This window comes from Acinonyx jubatus, chromosome C1, assembly GCF_027475565.1.
Source record: "Acinonyx jubatus isolate Ajub_Pintada_27869175 chromosome C1, VMU_Ajub_asm_v1.0, whole genome shotgun sequence".
In the NCBI taxonomy this organism is placed as follows: Eukaryota; Metazoa; Chordata; class Mammalia; order Carnivora; family Felidae; genus Acinonyx; species Acinonyx jubatus.
Window position 1 is genome coordinate 120,031,468 of NC_069381.1, and position 14,851 is coordinate 120,046,318.

General features: G+C 35.8%; 1 protein-coding gene across 2 annotated transcripts in view; it reads right to left on the reverse strand.

The window, feature by feature from the left end:
- DPP10 (dipeptidyl peptidase like 10) overlaps positions 1–14,851 on the reverse strand; it is a 635,980-nt gene that overhangs the window by 293,213 nt on the left and 327,916 nt on the right. For both annotated transcript variants that reach the window (XM_027055933.2, XM_027055935.2), the window contains exon 5: positions 5,325–5,399. In XM_027055933.2, the coding sequence (XP_026911734.1) occupies positions 5,325–5,399 (75 nt within the window). The remainder of the gene's footprint in view (positions 1–5,324; positions 5,400–14,851) is intronic.

Below are 14,851 nucleotides of genomic sequence, written 5' to 3' on the forward strand. Positions count from 1 at the left end.
ACAGAGATTTGAGAGACAACCAGGAGTTCAGGCGGGGTTGAACAACAAGGTGCATCTCTTACACAAGGCCCATCTCTTAAGACTGGGCAAGGTGATTGTTTCATATATAGATACCAACACAGAGTCCAACATAAAGAGAGGAATATGTTCCACATGAAAGAACAAGATAAACTACACACACACACACACACACACACACACACACACACACACACACACTAAATAAAACAGAGCTAATTTACCTGATAAAGAGATCAAAGTAATGTTCATAAAGAGCCCACTGAACCGAGAGGTAGAATGGATGAACACAATGAGAATGTCAACAGAGATGGATAATAGACAAAAGTAGTGAAGAGAAGTCACAGAGCTGAAGAATATAATAACTGAACTGAAAAATACACTAGAGGGGTTCAACAGGTATATTCACATATATGTATATGAATATTATTCAGCCATAGAAATTAAATCTTTCCATTTGTAACAGCATGGATGGAAATTGAGGGCATTATTCTAAGTGAAATAAGACAAAGAAAGGCAAATATTATATGGTCTCTTTTATATGCAGAATATTAAAAAATTTAATTACAAGCACTAAGCTTATAGATACAGAGAATATATTGGTAGTCGCTAGACATGGGATTGGGACATAGGAAAAATGGGTGAACTGTTTTTATTTTTATTTTTTGTTATTTAAATAAATCAAATTAAAACAAAAGGTCTGTGAAAGTAATGAGTAACTTTTTTTTTAATGTTTATTTATTTTTCAGAGAGAGAGAGAGTGAGCATGTGAGTGGGATAGGGGCAGAGAGAGAGCGTGAGAGAGAATTCTAAGCAGGTTCTGTGCTGTCAGCACAGGGCCGGACACAGGGGCTTGAACTCATGAACCCTGAGATCATGACCTCAGCTGAAATCAAGATTTGGCCACTTAACTGACTAAGCCACCTAGGCACCCTCAAAGTAACAGGTAAGTCCTAAGGAAGGATTATATAATACATTTAAGTTTCTGCCTTTATCCTTTGTAATATGCATTCTGGAGATATCCAAGTACCATGTTATTAGGACATTCAAGCAGTATTTTAGAAAGGTCCCCAGGGAGAAACCTGAAGCCTCATGCCAAAAGCTAGCACCAGTTTACATAAACCCAAGTGAATGAGGTACCTTGAAAACATATTCTTCAACCTCAGTTAAGCTGTCGGATGCCTGAAGACCCAGCTCAGGGTTGACTGTAACTTCACTAGAAATGCTGAGTCAGAACCATCCAGCCAAGCCAATCCCAAATTCCCATTACACAGAAAGAGAGTATAATAAACGCTCTTTTTAAAAAGTCACTAATTTGGGGGCAATTTATTGCATAGTTATATAAAACTAATACTGATTCTGTGTGTGTGTGTGTGTGTGTGTGTGTGTGTGTGAAACAGAGAGAGTGATAATGTGTATGTGTATTTGATCAGTAGATAATCAAGTTAATAATTACTTTTTCTTTAAAATACAGTTCTAAGTTGGTAAAGATGGTAATGTAACAAGCCGCACATTGCCTAAGGGCAGTATAAAGCAACGTGACGATTTTGGAAAGCAGTGCTTCCAAATATATCAGGAGCCTTAAAATGTGTTATTCTTGGAAACCTATCTCACACAATATATAAAAATTGATTCAAAATGAATCAACAACCTACATATAAGAACTAGAAGTATAAAACTTTCAGAACAAATCATAGGGATAAAACTTTATGACCTTCAGTTTGGCAGTGGATTCCTAAATACAACTTTAAGAGCTTGCATGTAGATAAATTAAACTTTATCAGAATTTTTCAAATTTACGCATCGAAGGACATTATCAAGAAAGTGAAAAGACAATATATTGAGTGGAAAAAAATGTTTTCAAGTCATGTATCATATAAGTGTCTACTGTCCAGAATATAAAAGAGCTCTTAAACACAACTACAAAAAGAATAAAGAAATAGGCAAAGGAATTCAAGAGTCCTTTCTCAAAAAAAGAAATTCAAAAGACCAACAAGCATATAAAATACATTCAACATCACTAGTCATTAGGGAGGTGAATACCAAAACCACAAGGAGATACCAATTCGTACACTCAGGATAGTTTATAATAAGACACAGAAAATGGGGCGCCTGCATGGCTCAAACGGTTAAGCATCCGACTTTGGCTTAGGTCATGATCTCATGGTTTGAGTTTGAGCCCCGTGTCAGGCTCTGTGCTGACAGCTCAGAGCCTGGACCCTGCTTCAGATTATGTGTCTCCCTTTCTCTCTGCCCCTCTGCTGCTGGCACTCTGTCTCTCTCTTTCTTTCTCTCTCAAAAATGAATAAACATTAAACAAAATAAAAAAAGAAGACAGATGGAAAAAACAAGTGTTTAGTGAGGATACAAAGAAATTAGGATTCATACATTGTTAGTGGGAATATAAAATGGTGCAGCCACTCTGGAAAGCAGTTTGGTGGTTCCTCAAAAAGTTAAACACAGAATTAGCATATTACCCAGGACTTCCACACCTCAATTTATACTCTGAAAATTTAAAAGAGGCACTCAGGAAATTCATGTGTACAAGTGTTCACAGCAGCACTATACTTAATAGACAAAAGGTGGGAATAAGGCAAATATTGCTCAAAGGATAAATGAATAAACAAACTGTGATATATACATACAAAGGGTTACTATTTAACCATAAAAAATGAACTGCTAATACATACTACAATGTGGATAAAACTTAAAACATTATATTAAGTGAAGAAAGCCAGACAAAAAGGTCACATGCCATACGATTTCATTTACATTACATATCCAAATGGGTAAATCTACAGAAATAGAAATCAGATTGGTGGCTACCAAAAGGTGTGATGGGGACAATGGGGACTGATGGATTAATGGATACAGGGATTTCTTTTTGGGTGATAAAAATGTTTTGGAACTAGACACAGGGGGTAGCTGCACAACATTGTAAATGTACTGTATTGCAGTGAATCGTACACTTTAAAGCAGCTTATTTTGTGTTGACTATTGTGAATTTCAGTTCAGTTACCGAATGTTACTTTTGGGGCACCTTGAGTGACTCAGCCAATTAAGCGTCCAACTCCAGCCTGCCCCAAATAATGCTTAAGATATGATAATTCCTGTTTACCTACTTTTACATATAAAGGGGATAAAAGGAATGAATAAAACACACCGCAATAATTTTAGTGGATGCATTTAAGTGGTTGCATTTTGTATGACTGTTTTCTTCCCGTCTTTGTTAATGGGCATTATACACATGTGCACGCACGCACACACACACACAGCCAGACATGCACAGACACACACATTAAATCATGGCCTTTCATTACTCTAAAACCATCAAAGCTACCAAATGGCCATCTCAGTATAAACTATAAAGAATAAAATGGAATTCAAGTTCTTCTATAATTTGGGCTCCACTAGGTATAAAGCTTTGTTATTTACCAGTAGGCTAGTTAGTCTGAACGGACTGCTATCCCTCCAAGATGTAATGCTAGTTCCACAAAGCCCTATGTTATTGCCCATGTGGGATGCTTTTCTGTTCATCTTTACCTATTTGCTCTTCAATTCCCATCAAAGGCTTCCCTTCCCACCATGATCATCTTGAATGGAAATTTTCTCTATTCTTCCATACTATCACTTCCCTAACACCTCACACAATGCTGTACACAGTGGATACAAGTGTTTGTGTCATATTACCTCTATCTGTTTGTATGTTTCTTGAATTAGATGATTCAATCTTGCGTGGACGTGTACACAAGACTGTACAGTTGTTCTGTCTTTTGTAACTTTGAGTCTTGAGAGTTTTTATATATAATCTAGATATTAGTCCTTGTTGAATATGGGAGTAGCGAATATTTCCTACCAGCCTGTAGGTTGGATTTTCATCCTCTTTTACAGACCAACTCCATTCTGAGTTTTGATATACTGTGAGGCCTAGATCAGTGTATTTTTGCTTGTGTGTTTGTTTTGCCTATGGATGCCCAATGGCTCCAGCAACACTTACTGAAAAAACTATTTTCTTCCATTGAATTACATTTGCACTTCTGTCAAATTTGTATGGATCTGTTTCCCAGTTCTCTAAACTATTTCTTTGATGTCTATGTCTATCCCCCTGCTCATTCCACATACTGTTGATTATGGTAGCTACTAAAACCTGTTTTGTTTTTAAATTCATTATCAGTTTAATACAGATTTATATGAAGTTAAAAATGTTTAGATAATTAATATTAGTTAAAAACTTGGAAATTGTAATATTTTGTTTATAAAACAAATGTTTTTCTCCTATCACATGTATTTTTCAAATCTCAATGAATACAAGGAACAGGACAAAAGTAAAGTAAAAAGGCCAAGATTTATAATGGGAAAAGAGATCTTTGATCATAATCTCCCATCTTCTGCAGTGTAAATTAGTTATTTTAAATGAAAATATATAAACTTGTCTAAAAACATAGTGCATGTATATTCCAAAATACTAAAAGACTAAAATAATTACTTAGAAGGTCCTTGGAACTGTGAAATTTTATGTGCTCAAAGGCTTTCAATGCTTTATATGAGGACTTCTGTCTTAAGTCTATAAATTTTTATTGTCTTAAAGCACATAAAAATTTCTTGAATAATTTCCAATCATTTATTTTCTACAAAAGCTAATCTGCTGAATTGCCTTTCAACATTTACTTTGCTTCTTAACAGTGCAAATTATATCTAAATACAAAATACTCAACAACCATACATATTGTTCTAATTGTGTGCTGTAGAGCTGACACAGAATAATGAAATGCTAATTGCAATTAGAGCATTTTATTTGTTCAGAATTGATTCCTTGGTTTGACCCGCTTTCAGAATTTTCTACAACCACAGGCTTATGCTCAAATACCACAAAAGAATTCATTGACCACAACCAGAATCAATGTTTTCACCAGTCCCTTCCCATTATGTACACTCCATCTCAGGACACAGCCATCAGCAAACTCCTTAATCTATGCATACATGAAGCACTTGCATATATAATAAGGCTGTCCTGAAAATGGCAAAAGGCTTACTTTGTCCAATTTGCTATACACCTTCCACACTCCCCTCTAAAAGAGATAGACTAGGAAGCATGTAGACCTAGTAGACTGCTGCAGGTATTTGCTAGCCAGGTATGGAAGACAGGACACTTTCTCCAAACCTCTCTTGTGCAATACCGGTTATCAGTATCCCCCTGCAGCTATTGGATATGTCAAATTGTTTCTAGAGGAGATGACCAAATAAAACTATGACTTGTTACCTGAATGAATCACAAGGAAAGATTTTCAAAGAAGATCACTTTTTACCTGTTTGACATCATATGCCAGAAGAACGTATTTTAAATCTGGTGAAACTGAATGTTTTGAGGCTTTGAAGGTTACCTAGAAATAAAAAAAAGGCAGTTACAAAAGCAGTAAAAACCTTAATAACAGAGACATTAATATGCATTTGGATATTTAATGTAGATATTTAAAAAGATCTGAATTCTCATCATAACTCTGTGGAAAAGGCATTTTGATTTCTATTATAAATATGCATGTATGTATGTATACTTATTCCGATGGATATAAACACTTGGAGAGGCCATATTACAAATTTCATTAGGAAGAAAATTTTCTAGCATATCTTTTTTAAGTATATCATGTGAAGACTATGTTAATATTTTAGTAAGAAAAAAGCAAAAACTTACTGAACTTTTTAAGTAACCAAAATGCTTTTATATTTTCAAGTTAGAAGGGAGGGAGGGAGGGAGGGAGGGAGGGAGGGAGGGAGGGAGGGAGGGAAGGAAGGAAGGAAGGAAGGAAGGAAGGAAAGAAAGAAGAAAAGGAAAGGAAAGGAAAGAAAAAAAGAAAAAGGGAAGGAGGGAGGGAGGAAGGAAGAAAGAGTAACATGTTGTGGTATCATAATTTCTGTCTCTACTTTTGTTTCCTTATAGGTTTCATACTTGTATTTAAAAGAAGATACTTATATTAAAGACAGAGTCTCTTTAGAGGACACTCCCATAGTAAAATTAATTAAAACATAAATACTGATTATACTTGATTATAACTACACTGCACCTGATTGGTTTTGAGCCTACAATTCTATCATTGAATAGGCCTACTATCAGAAATAATTGAAAATGAAGTGAAAAAGAAATATATTGAGAGTGGAGAAATAATTTGATTTGAAATAGAGATTATATTAATTTCAGATGCAAAGAAAAGGCAAACAATTTGAGTTAATGCGCCAAAAGTCTACAAAATACAAAAAATAAAATAAACCGTATATGCATTTTGGGCAAACTAGTTTGTATAGCTTCTGCAGAGAAATACGTATGTAAATAATTTTGTATACTTTATGTCAGGCCAATTTCTATAAGACTGAACTCTTTTAAAAATGGAAAAAAGAGAAGTCAAGGTTTTTAAATTTAGAAATCCTCAAAACACAATGCAAAGGACAAGAAACTCAGCCTAATCAATATTTGAAATAGTTTGTGTGGTATAATAAAAAAAATATATTGAGTCTTTTTTTCCTGATTCTTTGCACAGAGCTTCTAAAATACTTGTAGTTTTCTGAGCGAAAGGAGTGTCATTTATTATTAATAATTTTAACCATGCTTGGTGTATAGGAATGACATGACTCAAGGGGTAGAGGCCAGGGAAGAGTGGCTAGACAGCTTCTGGAGGGGGTGCCCACCACCTGACTAGAAGATTGGAACTTTTAACCCTAATTGGAGGCCAGGGTGGGCGGAGGGACAGGAGATGTTCAGTTGCATGGCCAATGATAATCATGCCTAGGTAATGAGAGCTCAATAAAAAACTATGAATGATGAAATTTGGAGGTGCTTCCTTATTAGTAAACATACTAATGTACCGGGAAGGTGGCATCCCCCAACTCCACAGAGACTATGCTGGGACCCTTCTGGACCTGCCCTATTTACCTCTTCATCTAGCTCTTCATTTGTATTCTCTAAAATAAATGAGCATTCATAAGTACAGCACTTTCTGTATCATTCTAGCAAATTATCAAACCTGAAGGAGGACTGTGGGAACCACCAAATTTACAGCCAAGTTAGTCTGAAATGGAGGTAGCCTAGGGACTTGGGACATGCAGCTGGTATTTTAAGTGGGGGCAGGCACTAAATCCTTAACCGGTAGGGTCTACACTAATTCTGGGTGGTTAGAATTGAATCAAACTATAGGACACCCAGCTGGTGTTAGAAAATTGTTAGAATAACATAGTTAATCTCTAAGCCCGATACACAAGAGAATGCAATGGTCTGGGGAAAAATACTGTTATATGGCAATATTAAGATTTGGGAGTTTTGCCTCCATACATCTATGTTATACAGCCCATGTATAAGACACTTCAAAAGAAGATCAGAATAGTCATTGGCAGTAATTCACCTCAAGGATTTTAGTTTTCATTTCAATAATAATGGAACTAACAACAAAAAATGATAGAAAGAGAGCTACCATTGATCTATTATCAGCTCTGTAAATTGCTTATAATTTAGCAAATCTCAATAGTCCTCAATATTCCTCATGAAAATTTTATGAGGTTGGTATCCTCACTCTTATTCTTCCTTTCTCTGTCATTAACTTACTGTGTAGGAAAACTTAATGGAAATTTGTCTGCACAGAATTTAGGGTGACATTGAGAAAATAAGATCAGGTCTTTCAATACTACAGTGTCAAGAGGTGTATTGTTACACAATAAAGGGAGGTTTACTATTTATTTAAAAATTGCTCAAGAAGATGAGTATGTATAACAAGAGAATACAAGAGAAACTCCTTGAATAAATCCTGCATTATCTCACCAGCAGGAGTTCCTTTCTTTACGTTTTGGAAGAGAGCTTCCCTTCTGAATTATTTAAAGAACATCTCACCTCTGTCGTCCTCATCCACTCACATGTGATGTTTCTCACAGAAATTAACTTCACACATTCACAGGTGTGTCTGTACCTCCGGTAACAACATTTTATAGTATCTTTTACAGTTCCTACAATTATCCAGTCTGGCACTTTATTAATTATCACTATACTGCCTCCAGCTTATACAGCACATAAACTGGGAAACTTTCCAAATACCTTTTCAGGGGCCCAAGCTGCTGAACCTTCTCTGAATTTAGAGAGTTGTGAGCAGGTCACTGATGCTACAAAGTGACTTGCTGATGATGGTACACGTGTAAGAAACACATTCTTGCAGCTTAGTCACAGGACATCAGAAGTCTCAGGCAAATCTCTCTTAGCATAAACCATTAATGTTATCATTTGTTGCATCTGGGAGATTCATTCTTTCTAGCGGCCACAGGAGACCCTTTGATCTACAATGACCCTAATTACAGATACTAATACAGTTCTGGTTGAGTCTCAACTTGATATGGCTTTAAATAAGTGTTTTGAAAGGTTTATTATTGCCAATAAGGCTATTAAGTTATCTATATTTTTAATCGCTTAATTACTATTGAAATAAAAGGATGCAGAAATATTTTCTGCATGTGTTTATTGGAAGTATTTAGCAATTACACCTACCAGTGCATTTTTTGACACTGGGCATGGTACAAAGGGCATTAAAATGCATGAACTCTGCCATCCAGGAACATTCAATTAAAGCCAAGCAAGGTTGGATAAACAGAGGAAAATAAATATGCAGATGGTTAACTAAACCAATTAAATTAGGGAGGCAAGACATTTGATCAAGTTGAGAAGAAAATGCATGTTTCTAGGCAGCTTGGGAAGATTTTGCAGTACCTCATTCACATGTATCATTCAATTCTACCAAAACTCACTTCTTGAACATTCACAATATTACCATTACCATAGTAGAACTGAAAGTGCTAGAAGGTTGAGAAACCAGGCTCATTAAAATCCTTTCCATCTAATATTGGAAAGGATGAGACAAGCATTCTGTTTCTCTATAGTCTATGGTAGAGTAGGACTCCCACACCCAAATGCCTAGAGGGACAGAGTATAGACAAGTAGAATTAAGCTGTATGGGTAAATTGAGGGCAAATGGAATAGTCAGACTATCTAAAAGGGGCAGTGGTCCCTCGGCTCCAGAAAACCATCATCTTCTAAGAAAGTTCATATAGTATTTCTAGTGTTGCATTTTTTTTCAAGATAAGCTAGAAACCAAGACTTTAATTTACAATCTCATGATTTTTAACTATAGACCAATACTTTTAAATATATTTATAGGCGCCAATTTCTACCTGCAGGCCACCAGTTTGCTAATTTGGGGTAAAGTAATAATTGCCATAAGGATGAGGGAAGGGCAAGAAGACAATGTTATAGGACTTAAAAAACAGAATGGTAACTTTTTCCTATATTTTCTGGCAATATAAGTGAAAAATTCATGATGTAGTGTTTCCCACTTAAGTGAAATTATAGACTATGTTATTAGAATAACCTTAACAATATGCACAAGTAGCTTAAAAAGATTACTGGAGAAATGGGGGTCAGCCCCATGATTACTGTTGATATTAATAATGCATGCACTATTACTAACAGGAATATAGCAGAGCTGATTGCTGTGTTTCATGAATGGTGAAGTTTAAAGTCAAAAAAAGCAACAAAATCAGATTTGAATTTATAACTATTACTCTGGCAGTTGGGTAAAAACTGAGCTGGATCTGATGACAGCCTAAGGTCATTAGATCTGGTAAGAGGATCTCATGACAATTTAGTCAAGCAATGCCAAGAAGTCAAGGGTGAAGCAGGGGCATAGAGAGGAAGAGACACATGCAAGAAAGATGATAGATAAAAACAAAAGAATTTAATGATTAGATTTGAACACTGAAAAACAAGTAAGTATCCAAAGTAATTTTATGTTTCAAGTTTTTAGCACTGGGTGAATGTTGCTATTGTAACTTAAGTTAGGAAAAAGTGAAAAACAAAAAACATATTTTGAGGAAATTCTGAAACATTTCAATTTCAGTCGTGTTATGGTTATAGTCCTTTTAGAATATCCAGCAGAGGGTGGGAGTGAGAGATGGAACCTACACTGCTAAGTCAGGTAAGCGACCAACTCTTGATTTTGGCTCAGGTCATGATCTCAAGGTCATGAGATGGAGCCCCGTGTGGGGCTCTGCGCTGACAACTGACAATGTCGAGCCTGCTTAGGATTCTCTCTTCCTCTCTTCTCCCCCTCCCCTCTTCTCTCTGTCTGTCTCTCTCTCTCTCTTAAAATAAAAAGAACTTAAAAATATATATTCATAAGATCCTACAGGGGATGTTTGAATTTTTTTAAATAATAAAAGCCTGGAGTTTAAGAGATATACCTAGGAGCTTCATTATTAATCATTATACAAAGCATTAGATGAAAGTTTGTTTGTATTCAATGTAAATCTATCCCCATCAAATAAGAGACTAAACCCCTAAAACAGTATGCCCTACAAGGGATGGATCAGTAACAATGCAATTATTACAAGTATTGTTTACTATTACTTTTATTCCTTAAATGTATATGCTTTCTTTGTTTTGTACTTTTGTTCAACCTGCTCCACCTGCTATAAAACTTTCACAACTTGATCTGCTCCTTATTCAAATTGTATTTCTCTAAAATACTCCCTGTCCTTTTCAGCTCAAGTGATTCATCTGACCTTATATGTATATAATTATATGTGCAGTTCATTTAATCATTGATCACTGTTTCATGATTGCTCTTCTAGGTTGTTTGGGACTGCGATTTACATCTTTTATTGCCACAGTAATGCCCCTATTAAGAGGCTCCATTGCAATGATTCACTCTTGTCAGAAACATTATAACTTGAGGTAGAAATAAGATAATGATAGTGTTGCAAGGTGTCAGATACTGAAGATCAGGGCAAGAAATCATTAAACACAAACTTAAATGTCAGAAGTGCCAGAAAAGATAAAATATGCATTTGTAGGACTTGAGGATGAGAAAGGACAGAGCAAGAGGAGAAGAATAAGAGATGGGGTTAAAATTAGCACTAACTGGTAAGAAGGATTTGGTTATCTTAAGATTGAGACACAAGAGAAACATGGGAACTGTACAGTTTGGGTGGGTATTGTGCACGATCTTGCAACAAGCTGGTGATAAAAATATTTATAGCCATCTCTACTTACAAAAGTAAATAAACAAAACAAAACAACTGGCCTAGGACCTTGAGTTGGATAATGCTCTAAGTCTTCAAGTGTCAGTGGGTATATTTTTAACACATAGAGAATGAGTAAAACAAGAAGGTAGGTCTCTGTGGACCCTATGATCTTTTCTTCCTGCTCCCTGCACCTGTACCCTACCAAGCTCCCTACAGACTGATACCTATACCCCTTATGTTTAATTTGTTTGGGCCATAACTTCCCTCATCACTCAATCTCATTTTTAGTTTATTGATACATGCCAAAAAAGTTTAGAAAAAATCATCTCTTATTCTAGAAAAATAAAATACTAATTTTTCAAATATGTGATTAAGTATATATTATGAATAAGTTTAACACTGCAGTCTATAAAAGACCATGAAATATGCATGATGGAGGATTTTAGAAAGTCAGTTGACCTTAAATGGATGAGAGGAGGAAAATGGTCACTACGCACTTAACTGATACAAAGGAAAAGGAGATGAAGGGAGGCTAGAAAAGAAGGCAAACCAAAATTTAGTCCATGGTATGATGCTAACAATGGGCTCTCCTTCTCTGCCTGGCTTCAAATTAAATGAACAAAGAAGAAGCAAATAGATTGTTTTTTATCTTGTAGCTCTGAACCAAGCCATGATTTGTTTTTATAGCCATAACTGTGTTTATATGCAAAGAACTTAAAAATCAAATATCTTATTGTATTTTTTTCATGCTCTCTTTTCTTAGCTACTCAATTAGTTAGTATAGTGTTTAAGTTATATTTCTTTGTGATACCCATGACATCCATGTTGTATAAACTTAATAGATGGTCTCTTTTTTCTTGGAACCATGCATTTTATTGATACTAGAATATTGTGTAAAGTACTAAATGCAGAAAATGCCATGGTACAAGTAGGTAGTTTTTAAAACTATTGAATAGGGACCTATTGATCGATACCCTGTAGAGTATCTCACATATGTATTTATTGCTCAATAAATGTGAATAGCCAAATTAATATTTATTGATTTGGATCATAGACCATACACTAAAACATTTAAAAACCAATTTTTATTTTTATTTATTTATTTACTTTTTAAATATTTATATACAAAGATGCTTTTTGAGAGAGAGAGAGAGAGAGAGCGAGCAAGCACAAGTTGGAGGGGCAGGGGGGGAGGGACAGAGATAGAAAGGGAGACACAGAATCCAAAGCCAGGCTCTGAGCTGTCAGTGTGCAAAGCATGACCTGAGCCAAAGTCGGACGCTTAACCAAGTGAGCCACCCAGGCGGCCCAACAATTTTTATGTTTAATAGATGGTGAAAACTAATAGTCTCTGAATTTTATTAATAACTAAAAAACAGGGCAGACAAGGTGACTTTGATGAGAAGAGTGTCAATATTCCTCTACCCCAAAAGTCAATAAATTGGAAACGCTTTGGCTAGAGAAAGGAGGAAAAGGATATTGTAGCATGTATATGTATATAAATTATTTCTTTGAAGTTCAGTGTGTGCTATTCTACTGACTTCAAATTGTCTAGGGCTTTCTAATCATTATATTTTGAGCATAATTTTCTTTTAAGTGATTGCATTCAGGTGCAGCTGCACTAAAGAATAGAGCCTATAGAGTAATGGAAGACATGCAGTTGGCCTACAGACCCATGAAAAGATGCTCAACATCACTCATCATCATGGAAATGCAAATCAAAACCACAATGAGATATCACCTGACGCCTGTGAGAATGGCTAGTATCAAAAAGGCAAGACATAACAAGTATTTGTGAAAATGTGGAGTAAAAGAAACCCAGGTGCATTGTTTGTGGGAATGTAACATGTTGCAGCCACTGTGAAAACCAGACTGGATGTTCATGAAAAAAATTAGAAATTCAAATACCATACAATTCAGTATTCCACTACTGAGTATTTACCTAAAGAAAATGAAAGCACTAATTTGAAAATATATGTGCACTCCTATGTTTATTGCAGTATTTACAATAGCCATGATATGGAAGCAACCCAAGTATCCATTGATATATAAATAAAGAAGATGTAGGATGTATGTAGGTATGTATGTACACACACACACACACACACACACATACACACACACAATGGAATATTTCTCAACCATAAAGAAAGAAATCTTGCCATTTATGAAAACATGAATAGACCTAAAGGATATTATGCTAAAATAAGTGAAGTCAGGTTGAGAAAGAAAATCATCACATGATTTCAATTATTTGTGGAATCTAAAAAAAAAAAAAAAGTGAACAAAAAACAGAAAGAAATCCATAAATACTGAGAATAAACTCATAACTGCCAGAAGGAAGAAGGGTGGGGTGTAAATGGATGAAGGGAAGTGGGAGGCACAGGCTTCCACTTACAGAATGAATAAGTCATGGGGAAGAAAGGCACAGCATACAAAATATACTCAATGGTATTGTAATAGTGATGTATTATGACAGATGGTAGCTACAATTGCCGTCAGCATAGCATAATCTATAGAATTTTGAATCACTATGTTATATACCTGAAACTAATGTAATATTTTGTGTCAAACACTCTTCAATTAAAATAAAAGGAGTAGAGGTGCCTGGGTGACTCAGCCAGTTAAGCGTTTGACTCTTGATTTCATGATCTCATGGTCGTAAGATGGAGCCCTGCATTGGGCATCATGCTGAATGTGGAGCCTGCTTGGGATTCTTTCTCTTCCTCTCTCTGCCCCTCCCTCATCTAAAACACATTAAAAAGAGAAAAAGAATAGAGCATATAGAAATATATCAAAAGTTATGGAAGCCCTAAAGATTATCACATCAGAATTTCTGGGTGAGTTTTCCTCATCATGACCTAATTAATACATGCTCAACAGAAGGCTTATAAGTTAAGATGGGTGGACTAGAGCTCTCCAGCAGCAAATTACTTGTCTATTCGTTAAATTTTTTTTTTAATCTTTATTTTTATTTTTGAGAGAGAGAGGGAGAGGGAGAGGGAGAGGGAGGGAGGGAGGGAGAGAGAGAGAGAGAGAGAGAGAGAGAGAGAGAGAGAGCGCAAGTAGTGGAGGAACAGAGAGAGAGAGACACACACACAGAATCCAAAGCAGGCTCTAGGCTCTGAGCTGTCAGCACAGAGCCCAAGGCAGGGATTGAACTCACAAACTGCAAGCTCATCACCTGAGCTAAAGTCGAATGCTTAACTAACTGAAACACCCAGGTGCCCCACTTGTCTATTCTTGTTAAAATATTCCATCAGGTAAATATTAGAGACTATGATTCCACAGAGCTAATTAATGAAGTTATTTTTTAAAATGTGATATGTACATTTCAGGTATTTATGTTAGTCATACAATTTTATTTCTGCCATAGGCGAGAAGATGGCTACTGAAAACTGTGCAATTACCCTATTTTTATTTCTTTTTTATTTTTAATGTTTATTTATTTTTGAGAGAGACAGACAGACAGACAGAGCGTGAGCAGGAGAGAGTCAGAGAGAAAGGGAGACAAAAATCTAAAGCAGTCTCCAGGCTCCGAGCTGTCAGCACAGAGCCCAACGTGGGGCTCAAAGCCACAAGCCCCGAGATCATGACCTGAGCCAAAGTCGGACACTCAACTGACTGAGCCCTCAGGCGCCCCTGCAATTATCCTATATTTAAAAAGAAAGAAAAACATAATGATTAATATTGCTTTATTAAAAAGAAAAGCTTTAACCTGACTCTTCTGTAGAAGTGAGAGAAATGGGAAAATATTGGTGCTTCAAAAAGTAAATTTGCTTGAGAA